The sequence below is a fragment of the Apteryx mantelli genome, chromosome 1, assembly GCF_036417845.1.
Source record: "Apteryx mantelli isolate bAptMan1 chromosome 1, bAptMan1.hap1, whole genome shotgun sequence".
Lineage (NCBI taxonomy): Eukaryota > Metazoa > Chordata > Aves > Apterygiformes > Apterygidae > Apteryx > Apteryx mantelli.
Window position 1 is genome coordinate 210,811,795 of NC_089978.1, and position 17,998 is coordinate 210,829,792.

General features: G+C 38.0%; 1 protein-coding gene across 1 annotated transcript in view; it reads right to left on the reverse strand.

Moving 5' to 3' along the window:
• Positions 1 to 17,998, reverse strand: part of SEMA3C (semaphorin 3C) — a 128,755-nt gene that overhangs the window by 19,249 nt on the left and 91,508 nt on the right. The window contains exons 10-12 of the mRNA XM_013944048.2: positions 17,010 to 17,079; positions 14,197 to 14,341; positions 9,067 to 9,289 (exon numbers count right to left, since the gene is read on the reverse strand). Of these exons, the coding sequence (XP_013799502.1) occupies positions 9,067 to 9,289; positions 14,197 to 14,341; positions 17,010 to 17,079 (438 nt within the window). The remainder of the gene's footprint in view (positions 1 to 9,066; positions 9,290 to 14,196; positions 14,342 to 17,009; positions 17,080 to 17,998) is intronic.

Genomic DNA, 17,998 nt, shown 5'->3' on the forward strand with positions numbered 1-17,998 from the left:
TGTTAAATTTTTAGTCTTTTTATTTGGAAAAAAGCAAAACACAAAGAATTCTTCTTGCCTGAAAGGACGAGAAATTAGTTTGAGTAGAATAAATCTATTTGCTCAGTATTGATTCTGAGGAATGAGACCACATGGCATAGATTCTGTTTTGCCTTCATAGGTTTTATGAGCAATATAGACTTGTGCGGTTAGTAACACATTAGTACAGCACAATACATGTAAGTATCTATGTGTATTTTTATGAATTCATGACTGAGGAAAGGAAATCTCAGCTTCCTATTTGACAAATCATGATGTTGACAAAGTAAACTGAAAAAGTGTGGTTTTGCTTTTGCTTTTAAGGTCAGTGACTAAACTCCATAGCTGGAGCTGCAGGGCAGATTGGTTATAGTAAATAATTTGCATCTTATTTCCCTGGTGGAAGGTAGCAAATAATCATTCATTTTCTTAAAAAAAAAAAAAAGTAGGATTACAGCCAGAATATTCATATCTAATGACCTGACCACACACAGAGCACATTGCAGTAGTTTGATATTAAAAAATAAAAAAGAGAGAGAAATTGAAAGCTGTCAAGATTTAAAAATCTGTAGCTATCAATTGTACATGCTCTGAGCACATTAGGCATGAATTTTTCATGAGAATTTGTTCTATGGAGAACATTTATTCTGATCATACGATGGCACGATAAACTAGTTCCTTCCGAAGAAACTTTACTGAAACTCAATCTTGTGATAACACAGCTGTGGTCTGGACTGGGTGCCAGTATTAGCAAACCTATGAGAACTTGAAAGAGATTTACTAACTGCCAGGACCCACTGAAGCTTTAAACTGCTGCAGATCCTTCCATATTTGGAGCTAAGGAGAAGCACGTGCATGTGCGTGTATGTGTTGTTCTGCCTCTGCTAAAAGGAATCACCTACTCCCAAATTACACAGCCGAAGTGCAATCTGCTTCTCCTTCTTTGCCTCCCTTTATCAATGTCCCCTGTCTCTTTACCATTAAACTATACCATCTGAAATGTCCCCCCGGCAGTGCAGGGAAGGAGTTGCAGCCTGCTGTGACTTTTTCAGCTGCCTGTGAAGTGTCAGCTCCCTGTGACCCTAACTTGCAGGTTAAAAGCACGGTTGACAGCGACCTTACCTGCAATGGAGAGTGAGGCTGAGCCTCAGAAAAACTGGTTTCTTTCAATAGTCCATTAGTGCATGCCACACATTTAAGATTCCTATATCGTCTTCAGTGCTCAAAGGCAATGAGAACCTGAGGTAAGATTATAGCCTGGGCAATGGCACAGAAAATACTGATAGTGCCCGAGGCCAAGTCCTTGTGTCCTAATAACCTTTTCCATTGAAAACTAGGTTCCTATCTCCCTTTTTGTCACACCCTGACAAAATACACAGAGTTAATGACTGTTTACCTTGGAATCTATTCCCTTTGACTCAATGTTTTACCTTTCCCTTCAACTCGGTATTTTACCATTAGGGACAGATTCTTGCAAAAAGGAATATTCCATTGTTTCAAAGGAATTAGAAAACTTAGTATCACATTTTAAATAAATATTCATGTTAGAGAAAGTATGCAATAGAAAGCTATTCATTAAGTAAAACCACCTAAAGCAAGGAATTCCAATATTCTCTCTCTCTCTCTCACTCTAATGTATATTTATATATTTGTATACTTCCAATAATACCTGCCTTGTAGGCTATAATCCTCCACCCCTTTTGAAAAGAGTTTTTCTACTGTTATTCAGTTCTTTCATTGATAATGAAGCACAAATATTTGTGCCTAGAAAACGCTTCCTACTCCTTTCTCAGTAGTACTGAGGACTCCATTATAAGCACAGTTGCTGTCAAATCAAGTCACTTTTATGTATTCATGTCAGAAGGCTTATGGTACATCTGAGTTTTGCTGAAAATCTTGTTTGCTTATTTCCTTTAATGGCAAGACAGCAAACTTAATTCCTGGGTCAAAAGGAAGGTTGGAAAGCATGCAGTAATGTGCACAGGAGATATATGCAAAATTGCAGTGCTTGAGATGTTTCCTAGCATATTTCACAATAGATAAGCTTTTGTGTTGTGAGACAGACATAATGGATTACTGAACAAGTATCAGTCAAATTTTTTCATGTTTAGGTCAAAGTGTAAAATTAGAAGCTAATCCTGTTCAAGTCATAAAAGTAAAAGACAATTTCCTTCTCTGTTTACTTATGACTTCAAGAAATTCAGTTGAAAAAAATTTTACATTGCTATGGTTTCACATAGTCATGAAAAAGCTATTGCGTCTGCTCAATAGCAATCCAACGCTAGAATGCACCAAGCGAAGTGGCAGATTTATGCTCACCATTTCCCTGACTTTTCACCTGGACTTGTCTGCAGCCCAGCTTCAGCCCAGCAGTCTGCAAGTCGAGAGGGGAATGGCAAATGAAAAGGAATCTCCCTCAAGCTGACAGCCAGGTGACAAGGGTGACTAATAATGACTGTTTTTGTGTTTCAAGCCTGCTTGAACCTGTGGTCTCCCAGCTCGCCATGAGCTGGAATGTTACTGAGGTCACATCCCCCCACGAGCACCGGGAAAGGGGGAACGGCAAGGGCAGAAAGAGCAAACGTCCAGTAGGCTAAAAAGTGGAGTAGAGGGTACACAGAGTGGAAAATAAATGGCGAAGGAAGGCAGTGCCTGGGGAGGGAAGAAGAGACAAATAAAAAAAATTGAACCAAAAAACCCTCAAAACACAGGGCATGATCCTGGGCTGGTATTAGTTAGCTTAGCTTCCTTGACACCAGCTGAACTATTCCTGCTTACACCAATTCTTGGTCTGGCTGGTCATGGATAATGGAAAAGGCAAAGCTTAATGAACAGCCAGGTAAAATCACAGTTGCTGGGCTGGAATACAGCTGTCTGAGTTTAAATCTCGTTCTCTGAATCCCTACTAACTTTTCTTTGTCCAGTCCGAAGTGAAGACTGTAACTGTCAGTATTTTTCAGCTTCAGAGAGAGCAAGGGCCTCTCCATCCCTGAGCCACATCGCATGCGCAAAATCAACAACAAATCAAAAAACTGGCTTTTCCACATCTTAAAAATCATGCCTGCAATGGACACCAACTGCTGCTCTGCTGGGAGTTTTGCAGAGAGGCCTCCCGTGGTAATCATCCCCCTTACCGATGTGGCAGGCAGGTTTCAGGAGCACCCTTAGAAAACCCTCAGAAACTCCTTGCACCTGACAACTGATGGCAGCTAAGTCAAGCATATTTTTGGTCTCTAATCTGACTGGATCCTGATGCAAACAAATAAAATAATGAAGAAAAAAGAAAAAATAGAGTTTCCAAAATGCTTAAAATTGCTCTACTTACAAAGTTTTCAGACACATCCAAGCACCTGTGATTCTGGCAGGTTAGCAGCCAGGGCTGCAAGCCAGCTCCTCAGGTCTCTGCTGACCTTGTGTGGCTGCTCAAAGTCAGGACTCCCATCACAGCCACTTATCTTCCCTGTGCTTTAGTTTACTTGTCTGTAAAATGGGTACATTTTTTTCCAGCTCATAGAGTTACTGTGAAACGTTGTGTGTAAAGTCATTTCAAGCTATGTCAAAGAGCAAAAAGGCAGGTACAAGCATATAATAAGCTAATGCTTGATGGCAAAACTTTCACATAACCCCAGCACAGTCAAAACTTCTGGGACACACTGAGAGTCTGTCTGAACAAAAACTGAACAGGAGTAACCAAACAGGTGTAGAAAAGCCCTCTTTAGATGTCTTCTTAAATGGCTGTGAAAAAGCTTTGGATGAGTTATCACCAAAACCTTTTGAATGACTCGCCCAGTATGTGCAAAAGGAAGGGGGAAACTCTATCTGCTTCCCGTTGTGTCACTGTTGCGTAACGCCATTTTCCCAAGCTTGCAGGCACATGGCTGTAGATAGCAAATTTGTGGGAGGCAAGCCTGCTCTTCCCACCAGATTATCCATCTCTGTTAGAATTGGTAGCTCATTACATGATTTTGTCTATTCCATTACTGGAGACTACCGATGTCAGCAAGGGCTAGTTTTCCAAAAGGACAGACATCATGTAACAGCATGAAATGAATATTCTCGAGATTTAATCACATATGTGACACAATATTACAACCTTATGCTCTGAAAGCACTTACTGCCTCCAGACTTTGAAATTGAGGATTGCACCAGAGAAGAAAAGATAATAAGAAACATCAATCAGCCTCATGCAACATCAGATGCATGTGGCCCACATTAAATATCTGAATAAACCACACTGAAATCCGAAGTGCCTTTTCAGAACAGTAACTTAGATCTCTTTACAAAAAACTGTATCCCTGTCTCCTATCTTGATGTCTAGGAACTGAAAAAAAACCTTATTGGTGCCAGTGGCTGTTGAATGTACCCAAATTTGACCCAGATATTTAAATATTTTCATAACACCAAGAGCAATTGGAAAAAAAAAAAAAAAGCACAGTCTTATGGTTGTGCAATCTGGGTATACTTTGACCAAAGGCTTTTGCACTACATGTACGTAGGTAGCATGCTTAAAAAATAAATATTAATCTCAGGAGAATGTCCTCATGCTGCTTTTCTGCTGTTCTTAAAACCCAAATGAAAAACAATCCACTAAAGGATAAACCGAAAAAAAGTTGGAAGCTTGGTTTCTTTAGATATAACTGAGCTGAGTAAAGTGATTACAGTAAAATTCCAGGATGAATAAAAAGTGCTTTATGACTGAATCCTGGCCTACCACAGAAACGGGATAAATGAAGCAGAACTCTAAACCAAATTCCTGACCTGAATATGTTCTTACTCATTGCATAGGGAAAAGGTATCATCAGCATTATCCATGTCAGATATGGAAATGAGTCATTACATTGTATCCAAGTAAATTATCTCTCTGGTTTCTATTTGGGAGGGTAGAGTATATAGCACTCCTCTCTTGAGGCACTTACTATAGCTATCTACTGTTAAAGAATCACTGCTTTTCTCCTTTAAATCACCTCTGTTTCAAAGGGGGGTGAGGAGATTCCTTTTTGGGTGGACTTTGGGTGGACTTAGCAAAACTAGCAAGTTTTGTCAAGTGCTTTGGGATTCTTCGGGTTGAAAAGCACAGAGAAAATAGGAGATCATTATCATCTGAAAGGCTGTGTGGAATGCTGCAAGAACAATGTCTGTCTATGGGATTTATTTCCTTAGTTAAGTAGCCGAGAGAGGGGAAAAAAAGCAAATGTATTAACTCTCGGCATGGACCAGCCCCTGCAGGTTCAACACTTTTGTCTGGGGCGCAAAGGAAACACTACATTTAGCTCACATTAACGTGAAAAAATGACACAGCTGCCCACACCTGCCTATGCCATGCCTACAGGACGAAAAACACTGGGGTTCTTAGAGCTTTATGCTACTGGTATTCTTCCCTTGCATTCAGGAACTGATTTATTACTGAGGCTATTGAAGAGGGCGAGAGGAAAAGCTAGACATTTTGTGTGCTCTGCATCTGGCAAGACATAAAACACTCCGATTTCAAGCATGAGACAGGTCACTGACAGTGACAGACACGGCTGGCAACATCTCAGTTCAGCAGCAGTAACTTATCAGCAGAGCTGAGCGCAATTGTCACCAGGTGTCAAGTCCCGTTGTCTGCGGCTGTGGGGCACCCAGCTCCCAAGGAAATTATCACACGAAATTCTCCTGTACAGTGTGGTTTTTGCATTTTCCAGGATGAACTGACACCAAAGCAAATCCCTTCCACATCACCTCTGACAGTTAATATCTCTGTTGAATCCTCTTGAGCCTCACAGAAAGCACAGAATAAAGAAAACAAGTTTCTTCTCTCAGTGGCTGAAACTTGATCGCTTTTATTTAAAAGGGCTGAGAAACACAGTAACTTTCATTGCATTGATTTATTCTGAAGAACTTGGAAGCTGTTAATGTGTCTCAGGGAGCCTCTGTGTCCTACTGGGAAAAAAATAGTGACTACCCCGTCCCAACTAACACGAGAGCAAGCAACGATCCTTGCCTCCAGTGTAATCCAGAAATTAAGAGCAACGAATATTGTAAAATGTCAGGAGCTGCAATTTACCTATTTGTCCCATAATGAACCTTGTGCTGATACACAGAAGAGGATTAGCAAAACACAGGCACAAGCTGAGGTATGTTAATGCTTTTAATGAACCACTGCTACATATATGAGACCAGACTGGTCACTTAACCACAGTCAGAGGCTAATCAGACTATAAAATTAAATGACCTGTATTTATCTCTTGCAGCAGGGTTTTATGAAAGGCAATTTATCAAGTAATTATCAATCAATATTAAAGAGTTAATTTGAATTTTATCCAACACACGTGGTTTCAGTAGATATTTATCTGGAGTATACAGTATTTAAAACACATACTTCTCCACACAGCATCATCACTTGCTGGACTTAATTTTTGAAAACATTCTGCAAATTTTAGCTGGAAAGAATTACTGAAATGCTGAATATCATTACTGTACTTTTTCATGAGCATTTCATATTTATCACTTTCCAGTATTAATTGTCACTACTACATTAAAAATCCTATAATGGTTGGAAACTTATATGTCTTATCTTTTCCACTAATCTTTAGTAGAATTTTCCTCCCATTAACATCAGATGTTTATACAGCATTTTAAAGCAATGGTACCAGTGTATAAAAAAAAATACCTAAATTTCATCTGAAAGATTTGTTATAGCATGCCAAACTGTTTATATGGTAAAATACAGAAAACCAAACCTTCTTTCTCATTAAGGCAGAGTTCTTATAGAGCTGTGTAAGAACAGTGGGGACAATATCTATTAACACTTCAGATATATCTACAGTAGGCTACAAAGACTGTTTTCTTCACTTCTGTAGGAAAGAAGGAATATGACCCTAATGGATCCAAAAATCAAGAACTGTAGCTGCATTCATTAAACTAAAAAGTAAACATGGTTACATTTTGGGAGGAGAGGGTAGAGCCAAGAAGAATGTCTTTTCCTAATTAGCTTAATTGGGTAGTTTCCAATGGCTTTGCAAGTAAAAGTAGGATCAAAGAGATCTTCAAAGACATCTTAAAATTAATTTAGCAACTGGCAACCAAGAAAACAAATATTCCCAGACCAAAAAATGACCAAATTTCTACTGTAATTCATTACCTAGAGCTTCTTCTACCATAACCACGCCTTATTATGCACTAACCATGACTCACAATACAGTAAGTGGAGATCTGGTAAAGGTTGGACACAGGAACATGAACAGAGTGTTTCTGTTTTCCTCCAAGCTTTGGGAAGTTACCTAGTGCAAACTCCCACTGAAAGCAGGTCCAGTTAGAGTAAGTTTCTCAGGGTTTTGTCCAGTTGGGTTTTGAGTCCTTTGGATCTCCAAGGATGGAGAATTCACAGCCTCTCTGGGCCCCTGTTCCAACGTTTGACCATCCTGATAGTGAAAACATTTTTTCCTTATATCTAACTGGAATGTCCCACATTTCAACTTGTGTTCATTGCCTGTCACCTGTCCCTGTGCATCTCTGAGAAGAGTCTGTCTTTTCTGTGCCTCCCTTTAGACCTCTGCAGACAGCAATAAGGTGTCCCTGTAGCCTTCTCTGAACAAACCCAATTGCCTCAGCCTCTTCTCATATGTCATATGCTCCAGCCCCCTGGCTAGCTTGGTGGCCCTCAACAAATCTGGTTCCATTATGTCAATGTTTTCCTTGTACTGGGACACCTCAAATGGGACACAATACTCCTGACACAGCCTCACAAGTGCCAAATGCAGTGGAAGAATCTTTTCCGGCAACCCACTGGCTGGATATGCTTTTGCTAATACAGCCCAGTATAGGATTGGCCTTCTTCAACACAATGGCACCCTGCTGACTTTGGTGGTTGGAGAGGTTTTTTTTTTTTAAGAAGAGTGAAGAGAATTTCTTTAACCTTACCCTTACGGAAGCCTAACATTCTTGAAAGGTTTTTAGCACCAGCTTCTTAAATCTATTATATCAGGATGGTTAATCACAACCCCATGAGACAACAAGGTGAGTGTGCTGGCAGAAATGGTTATTCTATAAGCAGAAAACAACCAGTATCTCAATAATATGTGAACCATAAAAGTAATGAGAGCCATCTCAATAATTATTTTCTGATGTTCAGAGTTATATTTATTCTCCTGGAATTCTCTTCTTTTGTTCTACTTGAAACCATTTGTAGCAAAAGATTAGAGATGAAACCTTTGTGCCTGTCAACCTGTCATGCTCTGTTAAGCCAGTGGGTGTTTCAGACGTGAATGAATCTTAGGGTCTAGCCAGAGTACTACTCTGCTTGTCTGCTTCAGTCAGGAAAATATGATTTGTATCGGAATATTTTGAAAAATCAAATTTGATCAGTATGAGAATCACTTGACCTGTTCCTTTCAGACTTCAGAAGCATAACACCAGATTCAAATTTGATGTAACTAAAAACAAAATGTAGGTTATATTAGAAAGAAATTATTTTAGAAAACTTGGATCAAATTCTCTGTGTCCGCTACTGCTGGAACTCCAACTATTTGTTTCTTTCTCCTCTGCTAAATACTTTCACATTTTTACTTTTTTTGTGAAGTTATTGCTTCTGCCTTTGTAACATGCTGGTCAGATTGTCTTTCTCTTCAGAAGTAGCTTACGCAGCAAATATTAAATAATGAGGATGAGAGTACGCAAAAGAATACAGAGCCAGATTTTGGTCTTCTTACTCAAGTTCTTCTTTGGTCTTCTTACTCCAATAATGCTAGGGGAATCACATTGCAGACAAACCATATTCAAGATGAGTATTATAATTTATATCAAATACAATACACACTAGTGTTTATTTCTGTCTCCAGTAAAAAATACATGTCAATATATTGTATCTCTTATACGTAATTAAGATCTATAGGAAACATAAAATGCACAGAAAGTAAATAGAGAACATAATTTGTGGATATCTGTAGACCCTTTTGTAAATAGAAAATATGCTTACACAAACACTTCTGAAGGCAATGAATTGTACAGATTGGAGTTGATTGCAAATTATAATGCAGTACAGGAAAATGACTTTTGCTAAGTTTGTCTTACCTGTTCCAAGAAACAAGACATGATATCTTCCATCAGCAGCATTCACACGGTCCACAGCAATCTTTGTATACTTGTAGTCTGTTCCTATACGAATGATTAATGGCCTCTTGTGGATTGGGTAAATGGGATTAAACATCAAAGGGTGATTCCTGATGAAGGTCACAACATCATCTGGAAATTCTTTGGTTGTCCGCATATTGGGTGTGAAGGCTCCTCCTGGACACTGTAAGAAACATGCACAGTAATGCTTAATAATACTTACCTTCTATCAGAGACTTTTCATCTCCAAGCTGTTTACAAATATTGACTGATAGTTGACAAAGATCCTGAAAGAGCACTTCAGATGCTGTCTGAAAATAATTATATTCCAATAATGGAAATGAAGTACTTGAATAGCTATGCTTTGAACTCCCATCAGTTCAGATATAGCAAACACAAACATATTTTTGCACTATTAAAATCAAGGTTGATGGCAAAGATCCATACTTCTGAACCTATTTCCACATTCCTTATACTTCCATATGCTGTCTGTTGGAAGAAACCCAAGTGATTGGTATGGGAAGATACCAAACTTTTGCAGATGGTTAGTATAGAATTAGTACAAGGCCAAAAGGTAAAATCTATAGTCTAATTGTAATTTTGTCGATATCCCTCTAGTCAGAAAAGACTTCAAGGAGTTACCATGCTTTACCTTCCTTATTTTCCCCATTATTTTGATTTTGAGACAGCAAAACAGCCTGTGACTTATCTTCAATTGAAAAAGCAAAATTATAGGCTTGAAGAGGGGGGCCCATGATGACTGCCTGGTATATAAGAAAGCTGACTATTCACAGGATCTTGTCTACCATTTCCCTGTGTACACAGTGAGGAATAACAGAGGTCTGTGAATACTCTAGATGTTTCTTTAAATGTAATAAAGAAGCATTTCCGTTATCAGGCCTGAGGCCTTCTGGACTTCATAAAGAAATAAAATCAATCTTAGAAACCTCAGGTGGTAAGTGAGAGTGAAACTAAAAGTAAACAGATTGAAAAGAAATCAGGAGCAATGACAGTAACTGTTCCACCGTGCTGGACTCACTGATGCTAATTTACATTACTTCTTCAGCCACTGTTACCCCACTTCTCATTGATGCTCCTGAGCTCCCACTTTCCCCCTTAGTAGATTTCTGAGCCATGAACCTTTCCTCAGAATATTAGAGCTATACAGAAATGTTTCAAAAAATATTGTTTCCGATTGGAAAATGCTGATTTGTTCAATCTGAAATATTTCATGGAAATATGTTTATTTCAATGAGGACAATTAAGTCTAGGAAGGAATTTCTAGTCAAAACCACAGACACAGAAATAGCTTGTAGCTTAGGGAGAGATTCACCTCACCTGACTTCTGCTGTCTTAAAGTCAGGCATTTATTCTTAGTTAGCCATCTAGGTTTCCTCTATAGTCAGTAATTCAGACTAGATGGCTTTTAGATGGCTAAAATTACATAAGATGAATCACACTCTGAGAGACTAGGAAAGTCACTGGGGATACATGAGTCATGTGTCCAACCTACCTGATTTGAGCAAACGTTAAAAACTGGGTCTTCACATCCCAGGGGAGCCCTCTAACCACTAGGCAAGAGTGTCAAGTTTTACCCTCACTGCTAAAAGCTGTTCCATTTTGTGCACCTAATTAACTATTCATTCAGCAATATGGGGAACCAAGTAGAGAGGGGACTTCAGCCTCATCCCAGGCTTTAGAAGCAGCTCCTGGCTCAATTAGTATTTAATTATTTATACAAAGTGGAACTGCTCTAGTAGGAACTGCTTAAAAGAAACTGCTCTGGCATCAGTTACCTTCATCAGGAAGAACCAGGACTCCACTCAGATATGAGTCTCTTTTCCCAGTTGAGGTCCTTGACAATTGATTCTTCTGGACTCTCATTTTTCCTGAGGGTTTTGGTTTAACTCTCATTAGAAATGACACCAAATGCTAACCCTGTATGAGTGCTAACAAAACTGAATTCTTATTATCTCGTTTGTCCCATGCCTTGCCTCTCTGGACCTTTTATCCACAGTCTTCCAGGAAATGTGTGGAGCTATCTGCTCAGATAGCAACCAATGCTCAGAAGAGAACTGTATTCATAATTTTGGGGGCTATTAGTGAGATTATTATTTTCGATAGTGGTCTGCTTGGCTCCACTTCCAGTTCTGGAGTGGGCCTGTTTCACTCGCAGTCCAGGTTAACCTTTCTTGTTCCAACAGCTTAGTTGAAAGAAGACTTTCTCTGATACCATCTATCCTCCCTCTGTTCTTGACTTGGAGATCCTAAGATGTTTGCCTGTGATTTCCTGCACAGCCAAATGTCCATGCTATGGTTCACCTCAGTATGCCCCTAAAAACTCAGACACAAAAATTACGTGGTTGTTTTGAGCAAGTCCTTGGGAACTTTCTTTAACCCGTTCATTCATTTGTTATGTCCTGTGTAAAGCCCAAATATAAACCAATAGGTGTTACTGAAGTACCCTATAAGCTATCCCTTTCCTGAAGGGATTGAAAGTGCTTCCTTCGCACCTCACTCAAGGCCTCAGCTACACAAGAATTTTGTACACAGTTGATCACTGTGCAGTTAGATTACAGAGGGAAACAGAATCCTTTAATTTACAGTATATTCTCCAACATACTGTAGGTACAAAAACTATTTCTGTAAACTCTGAAAAATGAAAACTATCCTCAAACATCACTGAACTTAGTTGGAACCTACCAATTATGTGATTTTTTTCCATAAGTCAGTTTAGCTTGTGGAGAAATAAGAAACCATTGGTATTTAGTGAAGGGCAGCCAAACACTGCAGGGTTGATTATGGCCAAATGAACGTATTGCTTTATTTAATTCTACTGAAGCTATACTGAAGTCTTTTCAGTATTTATTCAATGTACGGCAACCCAATGAACATTCACTTCTGTCCAATGGTTTAGTATGAATATCTCTTTAGGCAACTGTAAAGTAGGATTTCCCATGTTATATGAAAATGCATCCCTGTCTAGTCTAGCATCCCAGAACATACATTCCAGAAGAAAGAAGCTCCTGTTCCATAGTCTTCAAGCTTGGATATTCAAAATTAAGTCTTTGAACACGTCTTATAAGCACCTAAACATACATATCCTGATTTTTCATACATGCTTTGACATTACTGAAAAAAAGAATTTGCTCCATGTGGAAAATGTAGGAACTTTTTGGCAGTGAAAAAAAACAAAGTAAAACCCAAAAGAGTTTCAGCTGGACAAAAAGCAGATCCATTCCTCAACAATATATATAACTTCTGTTCTGAGATTTAACTGTGATCCGCAACTAATGATATGTTTATAGCCTACTATCTGGTCTCAGTTCTTTTTTATCTGATACTAGACCATCTAACGTATTCTTCTTTTGCCTTTATCTTTGGTGTGAGCTATGATCTAAGATTTTTTTTTCAAATTCAGAGCTCATCAGCATATCTAAAAAGTTTAGATAATTTCTGCCACCATGTTAAATCCAAATCTGAATTTTCTTTTTCCCTTTTCATTGTGCTGCCCAGTTCCTTGAGGCCCCTATGGGGCCTCATAAGCTTCTATGAGATGAACCAAGAATAACATGGCAGTGATTGAGAAAATACATACAAATACAATATTCTGAAGTAGCAGGAAACTGAAATGTGACTAATCACAAGAGCATGAAACTTCCTGTTTAAATGGACCATTTATTTTGTATTTTTGTAAGGTTTAAACTTTAAGTCTCAGTGAACTCATGAGATTAGAGCTGTATGGCAAAGAAGAATGCTAACATTAGAACTTGATGGAATGTTAGTATTGGTTAAATCTAGAGACCTGGGGGCACGAATATCAAAATCTTGCAGTTAATAAAAAATGGACTAAAATGCCATGAAGAACTGTGTGAACAGGCAGAGCTATTGCATTCATCTGAGCATTAGTGTACAAGAGAAGGAGAAAGAGAGAGAAGAACAAAATCTACAGCACAAAGAGGAAAATGAATGAAATATAGAAAACAAAATGTAATTTTGTTGATGAATGGAGAAGCAACAAAGCCTTCATCTAAAAAAAAGCAAATTAAAACTACATAGTTGAGAGCTGATTTATATTTTTGTGAACACTTATTTAATTCCAATACATAAACAATTGTAAGAAGACTTCATGAGAAACAATGAAAGTCCACATCAATACAGTTCATTTAGGAAGTCTGAATTTAGAGAAACATCCTACAGTCCTCACTAAAATTGGAAATATTAGACTTGGTACTTCTGCTACATCTAAATTAAGAACACAGCAAATAAATAAGTAAATAAACACAAGACTACATCAACACTGCCTTTGAATACACCATAAAGTGTGTGTGTGGGGGGGAAAACTCTACATTTTTGTTTAAAAACCTTCCTAGGACAATTTTGAAAACCTTGAAACCAAAGCTAGCTCTCATGGCTTTCATAATCTACTGGATGATTATCACAACCCATGATGCAGTGAAAAAAAGTCCTGACAAATTTTCAAGGGATGCAAAAGCAGTCTTACCAAGAAAGACTACTATGAACAGATTGTCATGACAACTCCTTTATTTCCATGTCTCTTCTCTAATATTCAGTACCTGACAGGGTTCAGACCTAGTCAGATGATGGTCTCAGAAGCTATGTCCTCCCACCACAGCTCCCCAGTGTCCTGGTGGACCAATAAATTATGGGGAACGAGGGAAAATCACACACTGAAGACACAGAAGTTTGGATCTAGACTGTAGTGCACAAACTCCCAGTGCTGTCTCTGTATGTTAATCTCTTTAGCTATTTTTTGTTCAAACTTACACACAAAATGTGAATTTGCATGGTTTAAAAACGTTATTGCCATCTAATGAAATAATTATTAGTACTTCTTGGTCAGAAAGAGCAAGAGAGATCAATATTTTACACTGTTTTTAATTCATTTTAGAAGATTTCCAGAGAGTAGGTGATTTGTATGGCAAGGTGAGAGGCAAACAGAATTGTTCTGAACTGCAACTAAATGTCATAGTCACATACAGTCCATTCTCCTGGAATAAATAACATTTATTACTGTATTAAACAAAGACAAGTAATTGGCAGGCCTGCATAAACATCTTCTGTACTTACAGTGCCAGGTCGCGGATATGGAATTCTGCCCTGATATGGAATCAGCTGGTGGTTTGGGCCCTCCTTGTGTGCAAACGGCCCATTAAACACGGTCTGGATGTCAGATAAATGATATACACACACAGCTGAGCCTTTGAATATGGAGCTAGAAGAGAGTAATAAAAAGTTAGCACTTTAATCTACTATCTTTTACATAATTCTCCCATCATCATGCATGGCCTAGTGATGAGAGATACCCCTAAAATAACATATTTAATACAATTTAATACTTCTATAGCATGGATTCAACATATTTAACAATCAGCTGATTTAGCTTCCCAATATACAGCATTACTCTTTAAGGCTGAGCACCTTTTCAAACACTGACCTGAAAAGGAGGGAGGAAGGTACTATGCCACTAGTGGAACAAGAGAATTTCCTACTGTTGAATATAAAAGAAATATAACCTGGCCCAAATTAAATCAGTGGCAAAAATATTGCTGACTTTGGTGAGACAAGAGTTTTGTAAACTTTGTGCTGCCAAGCTAGGCACAGGTTTCCAGAACTCCATACCAATATATTACCATAAGACCTTCATAAACCTTCTAAAATACATGGCTAGAATGTTAATCAAAACATCCAGCACAATTACAGTTGGTTAGTTTATTATAACCAGTTGTCAGCTTTTCTAAACAAAATGAGGACAGGTTGAGGCTGTAAGAGAATTACTCCTATATACTCCAAAAATCCTGCCATAGAATTGGTCTCACAAAGATCCCTTTGGGAGGGGTGAAGGTTGCTGCTTCCTGAGGAGAAATGGGGTGTCACCTACGAGGAGGGCCTGTTTTTTCACTGTTTTTTGTTCATCCAAACATCTCTGATGCCTCCTCAGATAGCACATGCCCTGAATGGTCTCCATCATCCAGTGATGAAGAGCACTAAGGGAATAACTCCCAGTGTGATGCTAAGACTGCCTGCAGTGGAATTAAATCTTCCTTTCTTCTTTCACTGTATAAGAGGTTTGGGAAGTTTATCTTAACAAAATGGAAACTCCAATATTAACTGTGGGATGAAGACAGTTCAAGTAACTCTTTGTTTTCAATTGAAGAAGAAAAAAATCACTACAGAAGAAAACTGAAAATATTAAATGTTCAAATTTGCAGTTATAAGATATAGCATCTAAATTAGGAAAGTGCTACTGGTGATTACGCAACAATCAATGTTGCTCTTAGTTCTGTATGTATTAGCAGGAGGAAACTCTTAGATGGATTATGGTATTTGTGGAAATTTTAATAGATTTTAATAGGTTTTAAAAATATATTTAATGATTTTGGATGTTTTATTTGCTAGATTTACAGCAGATCATGCCACCAAAATAATTTGCCTCAATATTACACGGTTTACCTCAATATGGTTTAGGTAAAATTAATAATCATTATTATTTTGAAAGATGTTTCTCTTGATACTTTTCTTAGCTGGAGGTCTACAGAGGTGAAGATAAAGGAACTGTTGGAGAGTAAATTCATTATGACTGCTGTATTTAATTATGTAACACTTTCAATCTACAGTCAGAAAGAAAAAAGAAAGAAAGAGAAACCATAAACCACAAACCACGTGGTTTGAAAACAGAAATGCATGCGAGTGTTAAAACTTCAGTAGAGAGAGAAACTGGCTTGAGGGCCATGAAGATGCAAAGTTTTCTCTTTGTTGCCACCTTATATGGTCCTTTGACTCAGACCTTATTTCCACTGCAGGAGAATACCAGGAGAATTAGGTAAAAGTGTTTCCAACTGAGACATGTTGCATCCATAACCTAATCATAAGTGTGGTTTTACTGCTAAACATAGCCTCAGCATTTTCTCTTTTTGTGCAATAGGAATCGTAAAATATAGACAGCACCAGATGTTTACAAGTTATGGGATTCTTTTTTTCCCAACTAAATATTATAAAATCATACTTTCCTGGCTAGTTCACACATCTGAGAATGTGGATCCCTGTATACTATCATGGACAGAAAAGCCTGTCAGGAAAAAAGTATCTTTTTCATGCAAAGATTTTTTTAAATGGAAAATGCCATAAAATGAATTTATAGTAATAAGTTTAAAAATATGCAAATTTGATCAAATAAATGACATGAAACTAAAAAAAAAAACAATAAAAAAGCTCTCTTTGAAGGTAAAGAATAACAGCTAAATAATACAGGGTGGTATATCCAATAGGAAGTATTTATTTCCATTCTGTATGATACCAATATTTGCTGAGAACAAGAAAAAAATGAAAAGAGATGGTAGAATCTGTAGGTCCATCAGGTCTATCTTTGTGGGGGGGGGGGGGGGTCAGCATAGTAAGCCATATCTAGTACTTCCACTGCTCTTGAGAGCTCAAAGAGCGTTTCTTAATCTGGACATAAAGCTAATACTGCTGACTGCTGACAAGAAGCGTAAGGCTGCAAGTTGTGACGGACGAAGGAGGTGATCAAATGCAACAGAAGATTGCCTTTTTGCAGCCAACTGCAACTGACAGGGGTTATCTGCCATCTGTGCAATCATCTGCCAGCTGAGAGAGTGGAAATGATTTGTATGAATTCATTTAAGAATTTTAAGTTTGGTCTTTCAGGGTGCTGGATTCCTTCATCCAGCGTTAAGTGTTCTCCAACGCCACAGAAGTTCATTGCAAGTTCAGAATTGAAACTGTTACTCTGGCATGCAAAGGCTGGTCACAGAACACATACAGAATTTTGAAGAACAGTCTTGACCACAAACCCTCTTTTTCTGTATAAATATAGAAAATTGGGCAGGTCTGAAAGGTAATTTTTTTCAAATCTCCACAATTACCTTGATGTTGTAAAAATTCCATACACAAGTGTTGTTCTGGGGTTATCTGTTTCTAAAAGAAACACATCCTCTGTAGGAAAGAAAGAAAAAAAAGAAAAAAATTTTTTTTGAGTAGTTATACTAATTTTATTTTCCAGTCTACACAAAGACTTTATGCCTGCTGAAGTCAATGGTAGTTTTGTCTCTGACTTGAATGGGAAAAAGCAAACTTATCATATGAATGGACCATATGCAGAAATCTTGCACTTGAACATTCAGAAACAGATTTTGAAATTAACTGCACACTATCTAGCCTTCTGAAGACAGAAGGCAAAGATTTTCAAATATGTTCAGCATCCATTTCTCCCATTTCTCTCAGCGGGATCTTATTTCAGCAGGTTGTTTAACAGTAGGAAAATGTTTAAGTTGCAGTAGGTCAAAGACAAAATGTTCCCATAGATGGATATAATCCAAACCAGGAGAATTAGGTGTTTTGTCTTCTAGTACTCACTCTAGATGCCCTTCCATTAGCTCATGTTTGACTAAGAAACACATCACGATATGAATGACAAGTAGTTTCACAGTAAAGACACAGAGATGTAAAACCCTGCTCCTGCTCTGTGTGGATTTATTAACTTCACTATGCAAAACCGTACCTACTCATTGAATTTATCCAGCTTTACCTCTGATTTGTTTATTTTTGTTATACTTAAGTGAAAGAGTACTTTGGTCTCTGATATTTTGTCCTTATGAAGGTACTTATGAACTATAATCAAGTCACCTCTTAAACATCTTTTAAATCAGACAAAAAGACGGAAGTGTTTGAGCTTCCTACCATAGGATAAGCCATCCATTAATTTATGTGGGTCTTTTATTAACCTTCCGAAATTTTTAAGCATTCTTTTAAACATGTGAAACCCAGAAGACTTCATCGTACAACACTGGCAGAGTTATGCCCTTCTGCATTGCAAGTAAAAACAGAATCATGCCCTTGATCTCTCTCAGATTTT